The 23,140-nt window shown below is 39.5% G+C and overlaps 1 protein-coding gene across 5 annotated transcripts in view; it reads left to right on the top strand.

Moving 5' to 3' along the window:
- Positions 1 to 23,140, top strand: part of vgll4b (vestigial-like family member 4b) — a 304,562-nt gene that overhangs the window by 149,028 nt on the left and 132,394 nt on the right. Inside the window, exon 1 of one of the 5 annotated variants that reach the window (XM_028825199.2) lies at positions 2,309 to 2,649. The exons of the other annotated variants lie outside the window; for them this stretch is intronic. Coding sequence (XP_028681032.2) covers positions 2,568 to 2,649 — 82 coding nt within the window. The 5' untranslated portion in view covers positions 2,309 to 2,567. Of the gene's footprint in view, positions 1 to 2,308; positions 2,650 to 23,140 lie in introns of those variants that run through there. 5 annotated transcript variants of the gene reach the window in all.

Genomic DNA, 23,140 nt, shown 5'->3' with positions numbered 1-23,140 from the left:
GTTTTAATTTTCAGTGTGTTGTATTTGTAAATGCATACAGTACTCCTGTCTATTTATATTTTGGCAGTTGCAAATAAATTTTGTAAAAAATTAATTAAACGGAAGAGGATGCTCTTCCCCATATGGAATTATTGTAACGTGGTATCTGCTTATGGCACTCATTGGAAATTGATGCAATTTGATGCTGGCTCTTTTTTTCCATTGGTCATACTAGTGACTTGTTTTTTTTATGAAAATAAATGCATTGATAGGTTAGCAAACATTAAAATCTGCTTTGCTGGATGTTAATTGCTCCCAATATCTGCATCTTTCCTAGACAATTTGGAAAAGGTACAGTGCTAGAACTGAATGCATTCAAATAAATATCTTGTAGGAGATAAATATGCTTAAAGTTGTGGAACCCAACAGCTTTAACCAGGCAGCATTCTGTGCTATCACAGATCTTCTCTCTGGGGACTTTTTGTAATGGTCTTTTTCCATTACCAAGCCAAGTCTATACTGGTTCCACACCCAGTTTTTCCCTTCAAGTATAAATTGGCAAACAAAGAGCTCGACTTGAACCAACAGCATTTGTTGCCAGATTGTGTTTTACTGATCAGTACTTGTAAATGAAAGTCTTCGGCACATAACATCATACATCTAGTTATGTTTTCACTATTGTCGTGGGTTGCCAAGTACACAAGTTGTTACCTGGCAGAAACAGAACCCAGCCATGGCTTAAGATTAAAAGGAAACCTCATGCTATCAGTGGGGATGTAACTACACGTCACTGTAGGAAAAAGTTCAAACACGGGTTAGTAACAAGTTCTGTCTGTGTAACAAATTAGGTGTCTCAGAAGATAAGTAGGCACAGAGAACTGTATAGGAGAGGATTATTGTGACGTGGAAGGAAATATAATATGTTTTCCCAAAATGCTATAGGGCAGGCAGACCAGCAAGTACTAAAGATATCTGATCTTTCTGTATTAATAGGGGAGGGCCATGGATGTCGTGCAAGAGGCCAAGCCTCCTCATTGCCAATAGGGGCCACCACATGGTTGATACTGGAGAAGTAGGCAGGTAATTAGAACGTTAACCCCACTTAGTAGACAGGAACCAGCACCTGTGTGGATAGACCGAAAGTACCTGCAGGGTTTATTCTTGGTTTCTTTTTGTTAGTTTCTACTTTTTTCATGTATTTAAACAAATCTGTATCCTCATATGAAATTTTGCTGTATTTAGTGAGTGGTACTGTTTAATCTATTTGTGCATTTTGCATTGTAGTTTGTACTATTGAATTTTATTTTATTTGTTTGAGCCGTTGACTTTTTTGCATTTGCTGCATTGTGCTCTTTTTAGTTCCCTAATATCTGTGTATTTAGAACACTTCAGTGGTTGTCTTTGCAAGTGTTTTTCACACACCTTTCTTGTTCATGCTCACCATTTTTTCACTGCTTTTTTCCATTCATTTTGTTGCATGTACTATGTTTTTATTTTGCAAATTAAAATGTCATTTTCAGCACAGGGTGTTGCCAAAGCATTAAAGTAGGAAATACAGTTTACACTAAAGTAATAAACAGATAAAGAAGGCACAAAGACAAACTGAAAAATCCTCATATCTGACATCAGCATGCTTTGTTTGTGGACGTCCTTCTGAAGTCATTCATTTTTAAATATTTCTTGCATTTTGCAGAGCACTTGGAATAATAATGTTGGGAATGTTTTGTCTTTGCAAGGGTGATAAGACTGTTTGGAATTGTTTTAAGAAATCGTGTTAGAGTTGTGAGAAGATGATGCTTTGAGTAACAGAGTCAAAGTAAGAACCACTATATATTTTAACTGGTTTGAGTATTTTGGCTGGACTACCTGGTCATTCTGTCAAAATGATAAATGTAAAGCAATGCATACTTTTTTCGAGCTACTTATCAGTTGTGGTGTGGACTGCTTCTTGTGCATTGTCATTGATTTCAAAATCGCCTGTTTCACCTAATGTAGGGAACTGCGTGTGGCAGTGTGAATATTTTAAGATTCACAAAATGTATACCTTTTTCAGGATTTGACACACATTTTGCCAATTGACTGGGGAAAAAAAGCCATTTCTAATTTAGTCCATTTGGAAGTGGTCATTGCAACAGAAAGAGACGTTACTGAACCAGCATCTCTTTATAAGCTCACGTCTCACTGGGCGATGGGTGGGCTTTGCTCCTTTTTCTAGCTCTCCCGGCCCACTGGTGCAGCCCCTTTTGAAAGCTGATCCCAGACACAAGCAAGCACCAAAGCTTCGGGTGGGCGCGTTCTATTTTGTCCGGGTGCGCGCCTACATAGTGGAAACCGCAGTTCGCGCGACTCATTCGACAGAGCCGTGACGGCAGCGCGCAGAGAACTTGCAGCGGGGCTGTGAGGGCTACTGGCCGGCCGCGCTCTGCACTGTTTCAGTGAAACGATTCCGAAAAGCAGTAACGGTAGCACTGGTAACAAGCTGTGCGTTCTCTGCTTGATTTTGGGTAAAGATCACAGGAGAGAAAATTCGAGGCCGGGCCTCCCCCACCGGGCACGCGAAGTAGCTGGTCTATCCGCGCGCCCCCTCCATGTTTTTCACGAAAATGGATCTTTTGAACTACCAGTACTTGGATAAGATGAACAACAATATCGGAATCTTGTGTTATGAAGGTAAAGTTGTTTCCGACAAATGGGCGACGTCCGTTTGGGTGGTGCCGGACGACAGAGCGTAGCTTTGTATCGTTCTTCATTTCCTGGTGGCCCAGGGGGACGCGACCAGGGCGGAGGATTTTTGGTGGGTGGGGGGAGGTGGAGGAGTAATCGCCAGTCTGGCGGTCGGCCTCAGACAGAGAAGAGTGCGCGGGTACGTGGGAACAAAACTTGAAAGTTAAGAGAGATCTGTGATATCCTACGTAATGCCCAACACTCCTGAATGTAACCGCACCGTTGGCTTCTTAGAATTGGTGGGCCACTGCTTCTGCACAGTTTCGTGGTAGTTAAAGGCGGTGTATGACGAGAGCGCCGTGTTGTGGCTATATGCCCGGGTAGTCAGTTTTCCAGCCATTGTGCATGGCCCTTCATAAAATACACGGAAACGAGTCTAATGTCATTTCCGTATTAGGGTTGGGAGCAAGTTACAGTTACCCAGCACGTTCAATTTTGTGTGGATAGCGGTTTTGTTGTTTTCACTTCGACTCGGAGTAGAACACTACTTTCCTGTGCAACCCTTACGTTTACATCATGTTGTGGAAATCACAACGTAACAAATAACAGAAACATTAAAGCATTTAAAAATCAAACGTCACAACTTGGTGGCACTGCACACGAGACGCAGCTTTTCCCTTTAGTGGACCTTGTTGCTAGCTAGATATAGCAGGAAAGCTGTATGAACTTTTAAAGAATGATTGCCTAAGATGGAACATCAGGTTTGCAGAGTTGCTGTTTGCTGAACCTCAAGTGATTGGTGAATGCGTTTAGATTTGCTAATGTTGTTAGATGTAGCATCCCAAGATATAATCATTTTTGTACTGTATGGCTGAAACTTCCTGCCATTCATTGTCAGTTATTTCTGTTTTGCAAATGATAAGATATAGCATCTTTGGTGACTTAGTTTGAATAAAGGAAAATACAATTTTATAGTAACGGCAGTAAGTGGTGTTGAAATGTATATAAAACCTACCTTGTTTTGCCACTTTTCTTTTGAGAAAAAAAAAAAAAAATTACTCCAGTAATGAGTTTATTTACTACATGTGTTGATCTTTACCTGTAATAACATGGCTGTTTAACTTCCAATTACAACATAGTTATTTAAACTTGTTTTCTGTATGGTTTAAAGTTAGGGTTTGGGCACACATGTGACATGTTCAGTTCTCACAAAGTCATGTTTTAAGTAAGTAACCTGTACATTATCTGCAGGTCTTTTATAATGCTTTACCTTTCAGCTAGGTTTTTTGCCTTCATTACCTTCATTACCTCATTGAAAATCTACAACTCAAGACTATTTATTTTTATGTTTCACCTGAAAATTATGTTTAAAATATTTCTAATGGGTTCTGGAGTCTGGGCTGGTTTTGCTTTCTATGACATGTACTAAAACTTGAAATGTTTGTTTTCATGTTGGGAAGCTGTACAGAGTTAAATCTGGATAAATATTTATAGTTGATATAGCAGCTTTAAATAAATTAAATAAATAAATACATATTTTAGATCAGCCTTAAAAACCCCCAGGTTATTATGCACCCCACCACACAAAACAAGCATGTTTTACATCGTTAAATAACTGATGTAAGGCAAGGTTTTTCTAGCTTTTGGGAGTATTAGTATTGGATTACAAGAAACCACATGGACAAGAATTTCTACTTGATCAGTTGTAGAGATCAAGCATGCTTTGTCCACCGTTCACAGTATCAGATGTTTTTGTTTTCTTCTATGGTAAAAGTGCAAGAAATTTTGGATGTTTACAAATATATTATTAGATATCTGAGAGTTGTCTATCCTATAATCAACATGAAAATTAGTTTGTTTGCATGTGCTGTGTGTAATATTTGGACCACAAACCGATTAAGTGACATGCTTTAGAATGTACTGTAATTCAGAGGCTGAGTATGAACTGGCATTCTTATGGTTTGTCTACTGCATAGCTCATATAACATGAAAATAATGTAATTTTTCAGTAATAATGGCAATCCGAAAACCCATCTCCATTAACACTGCAGTACTGTCTTTTTTTTTTTTAACCATTTTACAGTAATCATTTTACAAAATCCAGGGAATATTTTAAAAATATCCTCTTGCGTTGTAAAGCGAGCTCATAGTTAATGACATCTTGCAATATTATCACCAGTCTTTGTGATTACATTAAAAGAATTTGCTCTCACAGAAATGCTGTCTAAGTCCTCAATATATAAAACCATTTTACAGTCCCTCCCTTTCAAATATCTGAGAGGACAATGGGAAAAGGATCTCTCGCTCAACATATCAGAAAAGAAGTGGAAGGTAGCAATGCAGAGAATTCACTTGAGCTCCATATGCGCAAAGCACACAATTTATTCAACTCAAAATTATATATCGAGCACATCTGTCTCGTTTAAAATTGTCCAAAATGTTTCCAGGGCAAGATCCAACCTGCGAACACCGCAATCAAGTTCCAGCCTCACTGGGTCACATGTTTTGGGCCTGCACCAAATTAACATCATTCTGGACCAAAATCTTTAAATGCCTTTCAGACAGCCTTGGTGTCACAATCCCTCCTAACCCATTAACAGCTGTGTTTGGTGTACTCCCAGATGGGCTTAAAGTGGAAAAGGACAAACAAACTGTAATTGCCTTTAATACACTATTGGCACGTGGACTTATCTTGCTCAACTGGAAGAATCCTAAGTGGGTAACTGATGTTTTATACTATTTAAAATTGGAAAAAAATCTAATTCTCACTTAGAGGATCTGTGCAGATTTTTTTCAAAACCTGACAGGATCTAATCAATAACATTTTAGATTATCTTTTATCCACTTATTAAACTTATCAATTTACTTATTTTTACTGGCTTTAAGTTTTACTCTGTTGGCCATGCTCTCTTTCTCGGGGTGGGGGTTGATTTGTTTTCAATCCTATTTTTGTAACAATTGATCTATTTCTATGGAATGATTACAATAAAATCAAAAAAAAAAAACAAATTTGCTCTAAGCTGGTATTTCCAGCATAATATAAATTCAGAGGTTTAACTCTGAACCTGGTGTGAAGTGTATTCTGAAATAATCAGAATCAGAATAGAGAGAGCTGTGCAGTTCATCCAGAGAGGGTAAAGACCAGCCGCTGATCTGCTGGGCAGTCTTTACGATCCGCTGAAGTGTTTTCCTATGCGCTGTTGTGCAGCTGGAAAACCACACGCAGAGGCAGTAGCACAGGATACTCTTGATAGAGCAGCGATAGAAGGACACCAGCAGTTTTTGGGGAATGTTATTTTTCCTGAGGACTCTCAGGAAATAGTCTCTGCAGAGCCTTCTTTGCCAGCTCAGCTGTGTTCACACCCCAGGACATGTCTTCCACTTCCTAGGAGTCCACATCATGGATGTCTGACACCCTCTCCACACCGTCCCCTCCGATATAGAGTGGTTTGATGTCCGTTTTCTTTTTCCTTAAGTCCACAACGAGCTCCTTGGTCTTACTTGTGTTCAGGAGCAGGTTGTTGTCAGTGCACTAAATTACTATTTTAGTATAAATTAGTAGCTTAGTTTTAAAACATTTTTTGAACATTGTCTACTTAGCATCTTGGGGCATGTAGCAAATCATTTTATTTAGCTTATGAGAGCATATTATTTTAATAATAACATGGGAGATGTTCTTTTGAAAATTTCTTGTTTTCTAAAAATCAGATCGCATACACCTTACAAAATACTATTAGTAGGTAATTTGAATTTTCCCACCAGAAATGCAATAAATTGGCAAGGATATGCAGTGGCTATTTCTGTGTTTTCTTCATATAATGACAAAGCCTCTGTAGCTGAACCCCCCCAGTACCAGCCTTATGTTACAAGCAATCATTTGTCACATGACAGCAATTTGATATGGGGTGCAAGTTGAAGTGAAACATCTGTGCTTCACTTTGGTGGTATAAGAATGGAGGGATGAAACTGGGGATTTCAGACCTCTGCTGTTTTTTTTCTGAGAAGTTTTGTTTTCAATCTGTACAAAGTTATGTGGTGTGATTACTATGGCAGCAGTTTTTGCTATGGAAAGAGAAAATGTTTCTTGCCCGTTGATCTCATTGAAGCTTGTGTTATATTCATAATTGTTAAAACTGTTAATTGAGTAAAAGGCTTTATTACTCCTTTGGGAAATTGCTGTGTCGGTTGCATTAAATTTAATTTTTAATCCTCTAGAACCATACTGCAGATATTTGGTTCAGTTCATCACTTCCTGAAGTAGAAGTCTAACAACATAACTACTTGTACAGTTGACAAAATGCTGATATGGAGACCTGAGAATTCTATATTTCAGGATTTTTTGTAAACATGATGATAAAAATGTAGTTTTTCTCATACTTTAAGGTTTAAGATTTACACCGTCATTCTTTGTTAATAGCATATCTAATGGCTCTTTTTTGAGGCCAGAAAAAATTCTGCAATATTCTTTTTTATAATTTCATATTTCTATGAATTACTTATGTAAAGTATTTAAGTACATTCATAGCCAATGAAAAATGATTAGAGACAAAATGCTTATCTTCAACAAATTATATAATTTTTATATATGTATACAGTGAGAAGTAGGGGTGGGCGGTATGACCAAAATTCTATATCACGGTATTTTTCTAAATTATCCCGGTTTCACGGTATTCGACGGTATTTTTTTCCCCATGCAAGAGTGGATGTTAGCCAGTAATTGCAGTGGAAAATGTGGTTAAGAATAACTTATTCCACTGTCAAGAGTATTGTACATTGTACAAAAAAAACATTTTAATGTGCACACAAGTATTAATACAGTTTTGCATTGCCCCATAAAGTGATAGTTTTCAAGGGGGTGGCAATAATGGAGAAGGTATCACATTGCATGACAGATGCAGTCAAAATATAGAACCTTTTTATTGAACAAATTTTGCAAAAACAAACTAATTTTGACAACATATTTTCAACCATACAAAGAGGCATTTAGACTTAGTAAAATATCCAGAAGTGCTTGTCAAAAATTGTATTGCACCGAATATGTCTTAGAAAAGGAATAAACAGTAAATATTTTTTGTAAACCAACTACACTTTCTGTTAATGTTAACAATCTCTGTCCACTGACACGTTAAAGTGACTTTTTAAACAACTTTATCATTATTAAACTGCATAATATTTAAACTAATAAATAATAACAATAAAATAAATAATAGTATTATTACTGACAGTTGCACTATTACTTCAAGACTTCAAGCCCAGGTGCATTACACAGTATTCACCAAATTAAAATAAAATAAAACAAGTGCAACTTGGTGATGACATCTTTACCAACTGAACCATCATTTAGGCAAACTGCATTAATATGGACCTTGCTTCAAGCTAAGCTATACTGGGAAGAAAAAAACAAACTATATGTCGAGAACAAAGTCAACATTTCCACTTTATTCTCGCCGTTTACTTCATTATTAAAGTAGAATGTTGTAAACTAAACTTCCTAAAATCAATGTTTAATCAATTACTTAATTTACCCCGTCATAAATTAATGCAGCACATTAAATGCTTTGTGTTACGTTCCCCGACCCAGTGGTTAATCACTACGCTTCTTAAACTGACCTCCTCCGCACCAAGAGAAGACAGCGATCACCATACAGAATCCATTCACTTCATGATATTCCTGCTTTCTGAAAATTTAGAATGCTAAGATAAATACTTGATATCATTTTCATGATGAAATGCATTAAAGCAGGTATTACACATGCACGGTAGTGAGGCGGTAGTGCTGCTCCCTTGCAGTAAGGGGTCCCCAGGTGTATGTTCAGTGTAGAGAACTTTATGGCAGGTGTGACGAGGCTCCAAAAAACTGGATGTATGAATAGCTATCGCACAGGTTTAACTTAAATATTGTGATATGTTGGGTTTGTGATCTGCTGGTCGGAGACACGAACACAGAATTCAATACATGTTCTTCTGAGCGGGCTATCTTTATTGCATGCATGCTGTCTCTATCTGACGTACCAAAACCCCAGTTCCTATCCTTCCTTTTTCTTTCACCACATAACCAATCACATGATAAACGTCTTTGTGAAATTAAAACTAGTTATAAACTTAGCCCACGGAGTGTTCAGAACTTTAAAAATATCTTCGTTATACATGTTTAATTATGCCATCCATTCAGAGTTGCGCCCATCTCTGAACGAGTCGCCAGCACATCGCAGGATGAATACAAGCAAAACATACACTAGCAGGGTCAATATAGCATAACAAAACCCCACATCCACATGACTTTGAAAGGAAACTGAAGCACGCCGAGTAAACCCACCAGAAAAACATGCAAATGCAAGGCAGGCACGCCACCGTGCCCCCATATGATTAATGCATGCTTTAATGCATTTCACCATGAAAATTATATTAAGTATTTATCTTAGCATTCTAAATGTTCAGAGAGCAGGAAGATCATGAAGTGAATGTATTCTGTGCAGCAATTGCTGCCGGCGCCTCCTCTTAGTGCAAGAAGAAGTCAGTTTAAGAATCACTTAACACAAAGCATTTAATGTGCTATATAACTTATGACGGGGTTTGAGAAAATCTAGTAAATTAAATATTCATTTTACAATGAAGTTTAGTTTACGGTGTTCTACTTTAATGACAAATTACGAGAATAAAGTCAACATGTCGACTTTAATCTTGACATAAACGGCGAGAATAAAGTAGAAATGTCGAGAATAAAGTCAACATGTCGTAACACTATTACACAGTACCCAGGTACATTACACTGTATTGAAAACAAATAAAACAAGTACAACTTGGCTTGCAGTATTATCCAGTAGTATAGAAACAGTATTTACACATCTGACCTTTTAAAACTAAAGTATCTCCAGGCGACGGACGTGACTCCTTTTTTTCGGCAAAAGTTCTTCTGTTCATAATGTTCAACTTTATCGTCGGCTTCAGGTTCGGAATATTCTGTGTCCATTTTCACCGCGCAATACCTATGCTACCTGCCGCTACCTTTTTGGTGGTGTTGCAGTGAAAAAGAGCCCTAGTGCAACAAATCTGTGTTTAGCGGTGTAGCAGTGAAAAAGGTCCCCACTTGAACAGTTTCCCGCTGCGCCATGTTCCGAACGTCGTTTAGGCAATTTAAACCGGTGTTGCGGTATAAGAAAAATCCATATCATAAAAAAAATAAAAAACGGTTTTCGGTATGAACTGGTGTACCACCCAACACTAGTGAGAAGATGGGAATTCTTGTTAATCATGAAATGTGTTTGCCTCATGTTCATATTTTTACTTAGAAAAGTATAGAATCTTCTGGGCAGTGTTTTACATAATAACAAACAATACTGGTGAAAATGAAATTTGTTGTGTTTAGTCCTGAATTCCAATTGAGCAGACGTTTTGGGGCAAATGAATGACCGATGATTCTGATTACTCGGGTATTACAAGTTCCCTTAATTAGCAACAGATAACAGAGCTCAAGTGTGGATGGTTAATTGTCCTTTGCGTTTGTAATTAGAGACTTGTGTTGACATAAAATGTACATAAAAAAATTAAAGCTATTGATTTGAGTATAATAGAAAAGCAAGCCATCCATCCATCCTCTTCCGCTTATCCGAGGTCGGGTCGCGGGGGCAGCAGCTTGAGCAGAGATGCCCAGACTACCCTCTCCCCGGCCACTACTTCTAGCTCTTCCAGGAGAATCCCGAGGCATTCCCAGGCCAGCCGGGAGACATAGTCCCTCCAGCGTGTCCTGGGTCTTCCCCGGGGCCTCCTCCCAGTTGAACGTGCCCGGAACACCTCACCAGGGAGGCATCCTGATCAGATGCCCGAGCCACCTCATCTGACTCCTCTCGATGTGGAAGAGCAGCGGCTCTACTCTGAGCCCCTCCCGGATGACAGCTTCTCACCCTATCTTTAAGGGAGAGCCCAGACACCCTGAGGAGGAAACTCATTTCAGCCGCTTGTATTCGTGATCTTGTTCTTTCGGTCTCTACCCATAGCTCATGACCATAGGTGAGGGTAGGAACATAGATCGACTGGTAAATTGAGAGCTTTGCTTTACGGCTCAGCTCCTTTTTCACCACGACAAACCAATGCAGAGCCTGCATCACTGCGGATGCCGCACCGGTCCGCCTGTCGATCTCACGCTCCATTCTTCCCTCACTCCTGAACAAGACCCCGAGGTACTTGAACTCCTCCACTTGAGGCAGGATCTCGCTACCAACCCTGAGAGGGCACTCCACCCTTTTCCAGCTGAGGACCATGGTCTCGGATTTGGACGTGCTGATTCCCATCCCAGCCGCTTCACACTCAGCTGCGAACCGATCCAGAGAGAGCTGAAGATCACAGCCTAATGAAGCAAACAGGACAACAACATCTGCAAAAAGCAGTGACCTAATCCTGAGTCCATCAAACCGGACCCCCTCAACACCCTGGCTCTGGCTAGAAATTCTGTCTTTGAAAGTTATGAACAGAATCGGTGACAAAGGGCAGCCCTGGTGGAGTCCAACTCTCACTGGAAACAGGTTCGACTTACTGCTGGCAATGCGGACCAAGCTCTGACACCGGTTGTACAGGGACCGAACAGCCCTTATCAGGTGGTCTGGTACCCCATACTCCCGGAGCACCCCCCACTGGATTCCCCGAGGGACACGGTCGAACGCCTTTTCCAAGTCCACAAAACATATGTAGACTGGTTGGGCGAAATCCCATGCACCCTCCAGGACTCTGCTAAGGGTGTAGAGCTGGTCCACTGTTCCGCGACCAGGACGAAAACCACACTGTTCCTCCTGAATCCGAGGTTCGACTATCCGATGGATAGAGAAAAGCAAGCAATTTTGAAAATGAGACTAAAGCAAATATGGGTCAGAACTGTTGGTGAACCTTCAGTATGGAATTTTTAAAAAAGAAAGAAATCACTTTGTGGTAAATTTGCAACAAGCAGGCTGTCCCGGAAATACAACAGCAGCTGACGACAGTAGTGTTAGAGCTGTGAGGAGAAATCCAAAAATAACACCTAATTAAATAAACAGTTTAATGGGTTCAGTGGTGAAAGTGTCAGTTCTCACCATTAACCTAATTAAAGGGAAGTCGTACAGAATGTACACAACAATGTGCAAACCTTTTAACACTAGAATTACCAAAGCCTACAAAAAAACCTGTAATTCTGGCCCGCCTTAAATCCCTTCACACCTCTCTGTCAGCGTCTTTTGTCTTGTAAATGTGTCGATCAACACAAGCAGCCTGCTATACCATTCCCCCCACCACTGCAGAAAAGGCAAATAGTTCAACCTACTCAAGCCTGGATTATCTGGGAGTGAGCTACATAGAGCTTTATAGGGTAAATAATATATCATTATTTGGAACACATGCATTTCACGTGTGTTCCATGTCTACAGCAATCTATGTAAATACATTGATAAAATCAGAAACGTTTTTTCATGTTTTAGTAATAAATGACAAAATGTAGACATGAACTGTATGATGTGTAAAGGCTGAAGTCCAAATATCAAATAAACACTTTCACAGGAGGTACAAGGATAATACAATAGCTTCCGTGGTGCAGCGGTTAGAACCGTTGACTTGCAATCAAGAGGTTGCGGGTTTGATACCAGCTGCCTCGCAAATTCACTGATTCGGGTAGTGAGCTGCTCTTATTGTTGTTGTTCTTCTTTCAGCTGCTCCCGTTAGGGGTTGCCACAGCGGATCATCTTCTTCCACATCCATAAACCTTTGCTTAGGCCTTCCTGTTTTCCTCTTCCCTGGCAGCTCTATCCTTAGCATCCTTCTCCCAGTATACGTAGCATCTCTCCTCTGCACATGTCCAAACCAACGTGATCTTACCTCTCTGACTTTGTCTCACAACCGTCCAACTTGAGCTGACCCTCTAATGTACTCATTTCTAATCATATTGTCATGCTTGGGTCACAGATTTGCACAGAAACACAGGAGGTTGTAGGAAACAGGAATTTAATTCAAATACTGCAAACAAACATTTGTCTCTTTTGTGAGAGAGAGAGATTTTAATTAATTAAATTCTGAATCTGACAGGTGCTTGTTCAGGCTTTTAAGTAAGTGGAGTACCGTGCGAGAGGCTTGTCATGCGACAGTGCTGCCAAGTAAGGTAAGGAGCAATGTGAAGGTAGTCTGTCAACGTTTTTCAGGGGTTTTCCCAGGAACGTCTGTATTCTCTGAGGGTGCAATCAGCCCCCCAGCTAACACCCCTCTCCCTCCGCTTTATTCACATTTTGGTGAATCAAGTGACTCTCCAGACAAGGTTCAAACAGGTGTGACAGGACATCAGCATTAACATGCTCAGAGCCAGGTCGATGCCTGACTGTGAAACTGCAAGATTGTGAGCCCAAAAACAATCTCATGAGACAAGAGCTTGTATCTTTTTGATGGTATAACGATTGAAGTGGAGCATGATCAGTTACTAATGTGAAATTTCGACCCCATAAGTAATATCAAAGTGCTTCTACAGCCCATTTAATCATCAAACATTCTTTCTCGATAGTTGAATAATTGCGTTCCCTAGGGAGCAATTTCCTACTCAAATATGTGATAGGGTGCTCTTCTCCATCAAAAACCTGGGACAGGACGGCGCCTACACCAAATGCACTTGCTTCTGTCTGTAGGACAGAATCCTTAGAGAAATCGAGATTCTACAAAACCGGATAAGAAGACAAAGCGGTTTTCAAATCACAAAAGGAATGTTCACAAATTTCTGTCCATAAAATAGGGCGGTTTTTCCTGCCTTTAGTAAGTTCTGAAAGAGGAACAGCCTTATTTGCAAAGTCAGGGATGAATCTTCTGTAATAACCAGCAAGCCCCAGAAAAGCACGTACCTGTTTCTGCGTTTTTGGCCGGGGGTAAGCAAGCATCTCTTCCACTTAACTCTGGCCGAAGTAAACCCCTGCCCATGGAATAACCTAAATAATGAGTCTCAGACATACCTAGGTTACACTTCTTAGGGTTAGCAGTCAAGCCAGCCTGTCTCAGGCTGTCAAGGACAGCCTGAAGACGTTCTAAATGCGAATGCCAATCACTGCTGAAAATCACAACATCATCAAGGTATGCTCAGAATATTCAGAATATGGATGCAATATCTGATCCATCATACGCTGGAAAGTTAGAGGTGCCCCATGATGACCAAACGGGAGTCTTGTAAATTCTTAAAGTCCGTCAGGAGTCCGCAAATGCTGTTTTCTCACAACTGCCAGCCTCTAGAGTCACCTGCCAATAACCTTTCGTGAGATCTAGCGTAGAGATCTAGGTCGCCTGACCCAGTTTTTCCAATAGCTCGTCAACACGGGGCATTGGATAAGCATCAAATTTAAAGACCTTATTCAAGCGCCTGAAATCGATACAGAAGCAAACCGAACCATCTTGCTTTGGGAGTAATACGACCGGACTGCACCAGTCACTTTTACTTTCACGAATTACACCTAATGCCAGCATCTTCTTGACTTCTTCACTCACAATATTTCGTCGCGCTTCCGGGATGTGAAACGGCCGCATTTGTACCCGGACACTGGGTTCAGTAGTGATTTTATGTTCTGCAAGGTTAGTCATGCCTGGCAAGTCTGAAAAGACATCAGTGTTCCATTCAATCAAAATTAACAATTCTGTCTTTTGTGAAAGTCAGTCAAATCGTTACCAATGGCAACATCGGTCTGAGAGACAGCAGCCAAGGAAGTGTAAACCCCCTGCCAGTCATGCCATTCCTTCAAGAGATTAACGTGTAAAATCTGGAATGGTTTGTGCTGGCCTGATATTCTAACCTTGTAATTTACTGGTCCCATACGCTCCTCAATAATGGCAGGGCCCTGCCATTTAGTTAGAAATTTGTGTGGGTCAGACAGAACCAGTACCAAAACACAATCACCAGGTTTGAATTCACGGAGCTTACTGCGCCTATCATAAAGACGTTTGAGTTTCCTGCTCACGCTGTTGATGCTCCACAGCAATAGAAGAAAGCTTAGAAATTCTATCTTGCAATGAAACTACCCGATCTGCAAAGCTCGATCCAAGAGCTGTTGACTCGTTTCCTATCCATTCCTCTCGTACAACATCCAGGATGCCTTTCGGGTGCCTGCCAAATAACCTCTCGAACAGACTCGAGCAGAGAAAAGAAACAAAAAAAAAATTAGCCCTAAAAGAGTTAATCATTATTTTTCATATAAACTGTTTTCATTCCTTATGAATCTCTATCCTGGTCAATTACTATATGTTGTGTTTATTTTTGATGTCCGATCAATTATATGTCTCTTCTGTTAAGAATTTTGACGGAAAAAGCTCTTTACTACTTCACATAAAACCGTGTGTCATCCTCAACTGATTTTGGTGCTTAGTTTCTTTGATACTTAAATCACATGTGTGGACTTACTTCGGATTCAAACAGTGTGCTTATAAAAAACAACTGGATCAGAGCAAAGCCATATGTATGTTGTGCAACTCAGAAGTATTGTTGTAACACAACACATTTAAAATATTGTTTATCCCAACGTCACCCATAAACCATCTCAGTTGACATCCAAATGGGTAGAGCCTAAATTTGGTCCCCAACACTGGTCCTGGAGTGCCCCAGTAACTGCAGGTTTTCATTCTAACCCTTTTCTTAATTAGTGACCTGTTTTTGCTGCTAATTAACTTCTTTAGAATTAATTTTATTTGCATTGGTCTTGATGACTCGGACCCCTTAATTGTTTCTTTTTCCTTAATTAGCCCCCAAACAATAATGAGATACAAAATGAACCAAAACATGACCAACATGGTCTATCATACAATATCTGACAATACAGAAAGGTGAAGGTCTCTGGAATGCTTATCTGCTCAGGTCCCCAAAACATTTTAACACTGCTCTCAGAAAAGAGAAAATCAACAATTTTGGAAATGTATGTTATTACACAATGAGATCAGGAACAAGCCATGGAATTAAAGAACGGGTTTAATTAACAACAAGAATCGGACACTAATTAAGCAGCTGGTTGGAGTTTGAGGTCCTGACATAGTTGGTCTTCTGTTGGCTCACTCACTTCACATTTCATTTCTGTTTGGGTGCCATTTAAGGAAAGAAATGAAGCAATTCAGAGGAACGATGAAAAAAGTCAGGGGAACAAATCTTAAGAAACAAGCCAATTAAAGTAAAGAGCAGCTCCTGTTGCACCCTACACTCAGGAAAAGATTCCAGTAGCCCCATGTTACTTTCCGAGACTACCGTCATAAAGCTTATGAAACCGTTTCTGGACAAAGGCAGAGTGGTAACAACAGTTGCATGGAGCTTCCACCTGCAGTTAGTCACTTCAGTGCACATGTACTGTGTCAGCATGCCCGTGTCGATCAAACACAGGAGCTATGCAGTCCACCAGTGACTTTACGCTGTAGGAAGATAAGTAAATAAATCAAGGTAAATAACATTCAGTCTGGCTTTTATATAAGTAACATATAAATGTTTCCTACGTAAAGACCATCACAAAACATAATCACAAACAGGAATTTGCACGATATGTTGGCAAGCTCTGTAAGCCGTGTTGTTTCGTTGAAGGACAGGTATGGAGCAGAATGACTGGCAGGATGATGCTGGACCTCATCCTGCATCGAAACGGTGCCATCTTTCGCCTTTATGCCTGGTGCAGTTGCATTGTTCTTATATGTGAGAGGACGTTTCTTGCAAGCAGGGCTTCTGTTTCTCCAATCTGAGTTTATCTCTGTTATAGCTCGTCTTTATTTGAAAGCAGCAGTGTCAGATCGGGGTGAACGTGACTGAGAGAATAAAACTGAATAAAAAAAAATCCTAACCTTTACAATTACCATACATTTACACTGGCTGTTACAGACTATAGTATCCATAAAAAGTATTATCCCCCTGGAAGTTTTCACATTGTTATTAATATACTATGTTGAATCATAGTCAATTTTGCTTTTTTGACACTGCTCAACAGGGTAGTACCATTTTTAATGTCAAAGTGAAAAGAGGACTTTGCAAAGTGAACTAAATTAATTAGAAATACATACAACATACATTTTACGGCATAAATATTCACCTTTTCAAGTCAGTATTTAGTATAGATGTACCTTTTGGCAGCTACTCCAGTGTTGAGCTGTTTGGAAAGATCTCCAACAGCTTTCTGTTTTGGCCAACTGTTTAAACTGTCACGTTGCCTGGGGATCCTGAGTGAACAGCCAACCCAAAACTCCCCTCCCCTTATAAAGTCCTGCCAGAAATCCTCAGCTAGATTGTAATCGGGACTCTGCCTTGGCCACTCCAGGGGCCTCATTTATAAAGCTTGCCTATGCACAAGTTGACTCAAAATAAGAGTATGCAACTTCCTATACAAACATTGGGATTTATAAAGGAAAACTTGGCTGGGGAATTTGTGTATATTTATGACAACTCTGACTTGTACACAAACATTTCAGAGTAATTGGGAAATTACACCCTTGCTCAAGTAGGGAAGTGCAGACAAACCAGCTAAATGATAATTTGCACACACAGTTCATATCACTGAACAATTAGTATAATTTGCATTGATGTGACGTATTATACATTAAAAATGATGAGTATGATGTACAGTCTGTATTTTAGTTCCCTGTGTATTTCCACTGAAGAACGTTTTTGAATTTTTTATATCAGCTGCTTTTTGACACTTCTCATGGAACTGGATGACATGTCAGCAGTATCTAAGCCATGTTTTATTCCATTATGCCTGTCGTGCTGGAAGCCATTAACCATCTGGAGAGGCACTCCATGTAGTTTTTTGTGGATATTCATACATAAAAATAGCTTGTTTTTGCCAGTATAATTTGCAGCATTGTCTGATTCTTCTAACTTAATCACATTGGTTTACTGGAGTGCTATTGCAATAAGGGCATCAAGCAAGAATGAAGATCCTTTTGTTAACTGTGAACAGTTAAATTTCTTTAATGCACATGTTTTCTGTGACGCCAAGATGTGGCTGACAAACGTCTTAGTGGCTGGGGGTCAAAGTGATTTATTTATGTTGAATTGAAATATCTTTGGCAGATTTGACGGTGCTGTATGTGGTGAATAGCTTGTTGATATGGTAACTTGCTGAACCCTCGATGATTAATGTGGCTTGTACTGTTCATTGTAAGAGCAATCAAGTACTTAAATGTTTCAGATGATGATAGCTACCAACTCAGATGCTAGTGCTTTTACTGGGCCCCCAGAATGCAGAGGAGAGTCTATCATGTTGTGCATGATCTTGCACACTCGATTGCGGAGCATGGCCAGATACTCTTGAATGCAGGCGGTGGGGTCTCAGTGCCACAGGAGACATGCTGCTCTATTAGTCAGTGAAGTTCTTCAGCATTGTGATTGCATATGTCTGAGGTTTATTAACATGATCCGTATATGGCTGTTTAAGGGTGGCATTCGAGACAAGTTCACATAGGCATATTTACAAAATGATTGTGATTTGCAAAGGGGAAACTGCGTAGAAATTAACACCAGGTTTTATGAATCTCTTTTCTTGTATGATTTTTTTTTTTTTGCATGTACACATTTTTACTCACAAAACCATGCAAAGTTCTATAGATTAGGCCCTAGGACATTAACATAGTTGTTTTTAAGTAATTCCTACATAGCTTTGGTGTTATGCTTGGGGTCATTGTCTGGCTGTTGAACAAATCTTATCTCAAGGTTCAGGTTTCTTGCAGACTACAACAGGTGTTCCAGCAGGCTTGCCCATTACTTTTCTAAATTAATCTTATACTGTACCCTCACAAGACTTCCAGGGCCTGCTGCAGAGGAGCATCCCTACAACATTATGTTGCCTCCACCATGATTCATGGTGGGGATGGTGTGTTTTTGGTAATGTGTAGTATTTGGCTAATGCCAAATATTGCATTTAATCTGAGGCCCTAAAGTTCAGCTTTGGTCTTATTAGACCATAGGTTGGTCTTTCACCTGACTAAAGCACCCTGACAACAGTTGCATGCACAGTCTCTGCAATATAACCAATGCAGCTCCTTCATAGTTATCATCATTGGTGGCCTCCCTCATTAGTCCTTTTGCTTGATCACTCAATTTGTGTGAACCACCTACTCTAGGCAGATATTCAGGTTTGCCATACTGTTCACATTTCTTAATGCTTGTTTTACCTGTACTAAAAGGGGTATTCAGTGACTTATATATTTTCTTGTTTAGACCCCTTGAGTTGTGCTTTTCACTTTTGCTACAGACATGTGAATCCCTTTGACTTACAAACAAGTGAGCTCCATTTAAGTATTTGTGACTTCTAAAACCACTGGCTGCACTAGTGACGTTTTAGGTGTGTCATATTAACTCTTTTAGGGCTAATTTTTTTTTTGTTTCTTTTCTCCCAGGGCTGAATATTTTTTCCAAAAACTAACATTTTATAAAAAGAACACAAAGCAATTGTTTAACATATCAAATCAACAAAAAATATTTCCTTTTGACAAATGTTACTGTCTTGCATGTTGTATGAGCCTGCATACTCTATGATTTCACATACATATCACATACATTTTACACAGCAAAGTCTGATCTCGCTCAAAGCAGCCAATTTCAGTCATTGCCACATTGCACTGCTTACAATATGTGTTGCTTTGGTGCCTACTTTTCAATTGTCTGTTGCTGCACTTTCTCACGTATATTGTTAGTGTGTACTGTAGAGAGACAAGTCGCCCGTTTGCCATCGTGCCATGCCACTGCCACCAAGTTTTCTGCCTTCATGAAAACCGTATTGTCACCTCTTTTCATCTTCTGAAACTTTATGAACTTTATGTATGGCATTATAGCCTGGCTCACCCCATGGGATTTGCTTCTCTTTATTACAGAAGTGAATAAAACTTTGCAGCAGCACGTACCTAAGCCACCAGGGGACAAAACACGTTTGGACCAATGCTCCCTGAAGTTATATCACCAGTTCTGTCCCATCTCTATTTGTAATGCCACAGCGCGCTTCATCTCGTCTTTCGTTGTGGGTTTCCACTTTGAAAAATGAGAATGCGATGCAAACGCAGCCCGCGATTCAAAAAAAATCTCTGTCTACCTGTTTGTCTCGTCTGACAGTAGCTGAAAAGCAGCATCAGGAGAGAGCAGCCTGAAGTACAGCAGCTGGTGATCTGTCGTGTCCAACAGCAAGCCATGCCGTCTTGTAAACTCCGGTAGCCAGATCGGCTCTCAACGGATCAATGTCTGTGTATTTATCCCATGCGAACCTTGCCATAGATGCATCGGCTGCGCGAAGGCACTCAACTGGCAGCAGATCCGCTGGCGCGGCATCGGCTGGTGTCTGATCAGCTGATGCCTGCTTCTCACTCTCATGCTCGATCTCCTAATCACTGCCAATAAAATCCGATTCTGAAAAATCAAGAGTCCGACTCCGCGATAATGCACAAAACATCGTCTGCCGAGTGTTTTCTTTTCTGCACCTGCTTCGCTGCCTTTTCACATGTCGGTGCCATCTTGCCATTGTTTACATTTCGCAACTCACGCACACGCAAGGTTTAGTTGCCGAGTCAACGAGTCTAGCATTCCTCCAAGCACAGAGGGAATGCCTGTGACGTGACAGTGAGATTTGTCGCCATTAACAGCTGATTGTCGCCCCCTATCCCTGGATGTCGACTTTTGTCGACATTCGCCTTCAACCCCTCCTGTCGACAAAAGTCGACATCCGCCCTAAAAGAGTTAAAGGAAGAGAATATTTATACAATCATTTAGTTTTTATGTATTTTAGTCATTTAGACCTCTGTGCGGAGAACTGTTTTCATTTTGACATTAAAGAGTCCATTTAAATCAAGTTGAGTCCAGATTGAATATTGTATAACAAGGGGGGAGAACGCTGCTTGTAGACACTGTAGTTTGTAGGAATGACTGAGGAAATTGTTTAATCTTGGGCTTCATGCAGAACGAAGATAACTAGTGATTCTCCAATGAGGTTTTTTTTTCTCATGTTATGGGATGAGCCGACTCTCATGCTGTTGTTGTTTTTTTTTAAATTTTGTCCTTTTCTCTCTTTAAAAACGTTGTATGCTAAGCTTCTGTATAACTAGTTGCATAGAAGCCTTATGTCCTTTAAAGTGTTAATTTTGGTATTTTTATAATAAAACCATAGACCACAGGGGTTATTTTTTTAACAAAATGAAATTCTTTAAGCTCATTGTTCAGTAGAAACATAGAAATACTAAAATACAATTTCTTAAACATACATACCTTTCTAAATTTGTCAATAAGTTGTTGTATTGTTTAATTTCTTCTGTAATGTACCCATGTGAAACAAAGCTTAAATAAAAAAAATTTCACCATTCCCCTAACAACAAAATACATACAATTCTCACACAGTCATTTTAATGCATATTGGCAATTAAATACTGCTTAAATGTAAATATAAATGTACTTACAGGTTTTAATCATTAATTGCATTATAGCTCTTTTTGTTGTTAAAATATACACTCACTATATTTATACAGGTGTATTTTTGTTTTCTTTCTTTTTTTTTTTTTTGTTCAGTGTACCAGCAAGACAGTCCTAATTCTTTAATGATTAAGTACTTGTTTCTTACCAAAATGTGTACTGTATGAAATGCACAGACACAATAAAAATCTTTAAATAAGCCACAAATTTATCAGGTGTTCATAAGATCAAGAAGACACAAGGTTAACATGCTTAACACGTTTACAGGTAAAAGGCAAATTTTGCAGTTACGCTAACAAACCTTTTGTTTACGAAGCATCAATTTTAAATTCTTTATTTTTTTCCCCAGTCAAAAATGTAAGCTGCTGTACTTAACACAAGCTCTCTGTCCAAATTCGGACAAACAATACCTATTTTAATCTAAACTTAAACAGTGTCCATTTTAATTTAAGGACAAAATAAAAATGTCTGAAGTAATTAAAGTTTTTTTCTTGCTGTTTATCTAATTGCACAATATAATTGCTTCTACATGTGGAAGCGTACTACTGAATCTAGTCATTTGCTGTCTAATTTCTTAGGAAATTGTAATATTCGAACTTATTATGCCACATAGGTTTCCTTATTTAACTGGTTATGTATTGCTCTACAGTATATAAACTTTTTGATTTCTTATTTTAGAATGGTAGTTTTGTAAGTGGGTCTTGGAGCAGGTCCATGCAGCTCCTATTCATTAAAACTAGAATCCCTGAAGCCTGCGAAAAAAGTCGTAATCCCGGACCACCTTAAATTCCCTCGCACCTACTCATCATCAGTGTCTTTGGTTTTGCAGATTTGTCAATTGGCACTGGCAGCAGGTAGCCTGCTTGCTCATCCCCTTCACGGAGGCAGCTAAGGTCAACTCAGATGCTGAAGTCTCATTATCTGGCAGTGAGGTGTTTGGAATAGGGTGGATAGGGTGGAAATATATCGTTATCTGGAATACATTCATTTCATGATTGTTCTTTGTCTGCAACATCCTGGGTAAGTGTAGGATGACAGGAAATGCAAGGCAAGAAGTGTTGAACACATAACTAAAACAGAAACGTTTTGTGTGTTATAGTACTAATGACAAAATGTTGACATGACATGTATAATGTGTGGAAGACTGAAGTCCAAATATCAAATAAACACTTTCACAAAAGTGTAACAAAACAAGTGCGCTTTTATTCAATTCAAGAATATAATAACCGAAGAAAAAGAAATTTGGTTAGAGGATGATGCTAACACATCCGCTTGACTGGTGCACAGGTAAGAACTACTGACTCATAATCAAGAGGTTGCGGGTTCGATTCCTGGTCTTTCCTGCATTTACCCTTTGAGTAGTGAGCTGCTCTTATTCTTACTATTGTAGAATGAAAACGTACATTTGATTAGAGTCTGTGACAACCCGTGTAAATTTTTGGTACTTGTGAAGGTTAGCATTTTTTTTTTTAATTTAGTTTTATTCTCTTGAGACACGTTCACACTCTCCCTGATCTGACACTGTTAGTTTTCAAATAGACATGCTATAACAGAGGTGAACTTAGATGAGGATGAGGGTTCTACATTGGAGAAAGAGAACAGAAGTCCCCGCAAGAAAAGTCCACTCACACATAAGAACAACGCAGTTGCATCAGGCGTAAAGGTGAAAGATGGCACTGTTTGGATGCAGCAACAGGTTGGGCGTCATCCTGCTGGTGAAGTGGCGACATACACGTCCTTCAACGAAACAGCAGGGCCTACAGAGCTTGCCAAGGTATCATGCAAAGTTCTGTTTTTTGATGGTCTTTATATGAAAAAAACATTTATATGTTACTTATATAAAAGCCACATCAAATTTTGCTTACCTATATTTATTTACTTATCTTCCTACAGCATAAAGTCATAAGTAGACTGCGGAGCTTCCTGTGTTTGATCGACATAGGCATGCTGACAAAGTACATGTGCAATGCCACTCCTTATTTTGGAAATGATCAATTATGTAAAGTGCGACGGTAGCTTCCATGTGCAGCTAAAGTCACTTTGATATGCGAGCAATTCTCCACACTAGTGTTTAGATCTGGTAGTGTCATGCTGACGCTG

This window comes from Erpetoichthys calabaricus, chromosome 18, assembly GCF_900747795.2.
Source record: "Erpetoichthys calabaricus chromosome 18, fErpCal1.3, whole genome shotgun sequence".
In the NCBI taxonomy this organism is placed as follows: domain Eukaryota; kingdom Metazoa; phylum Chordata; class Cladistia; order Polypteriformes; family Polypteridae; genus Erpetoichthys; species Erpetoichthys calabaricus.
The sequence above is the reverse complement of the archived record's forward strand: the minus strand, read 5'-3'. Positions and strand labels throughout refer to the sequence as shown.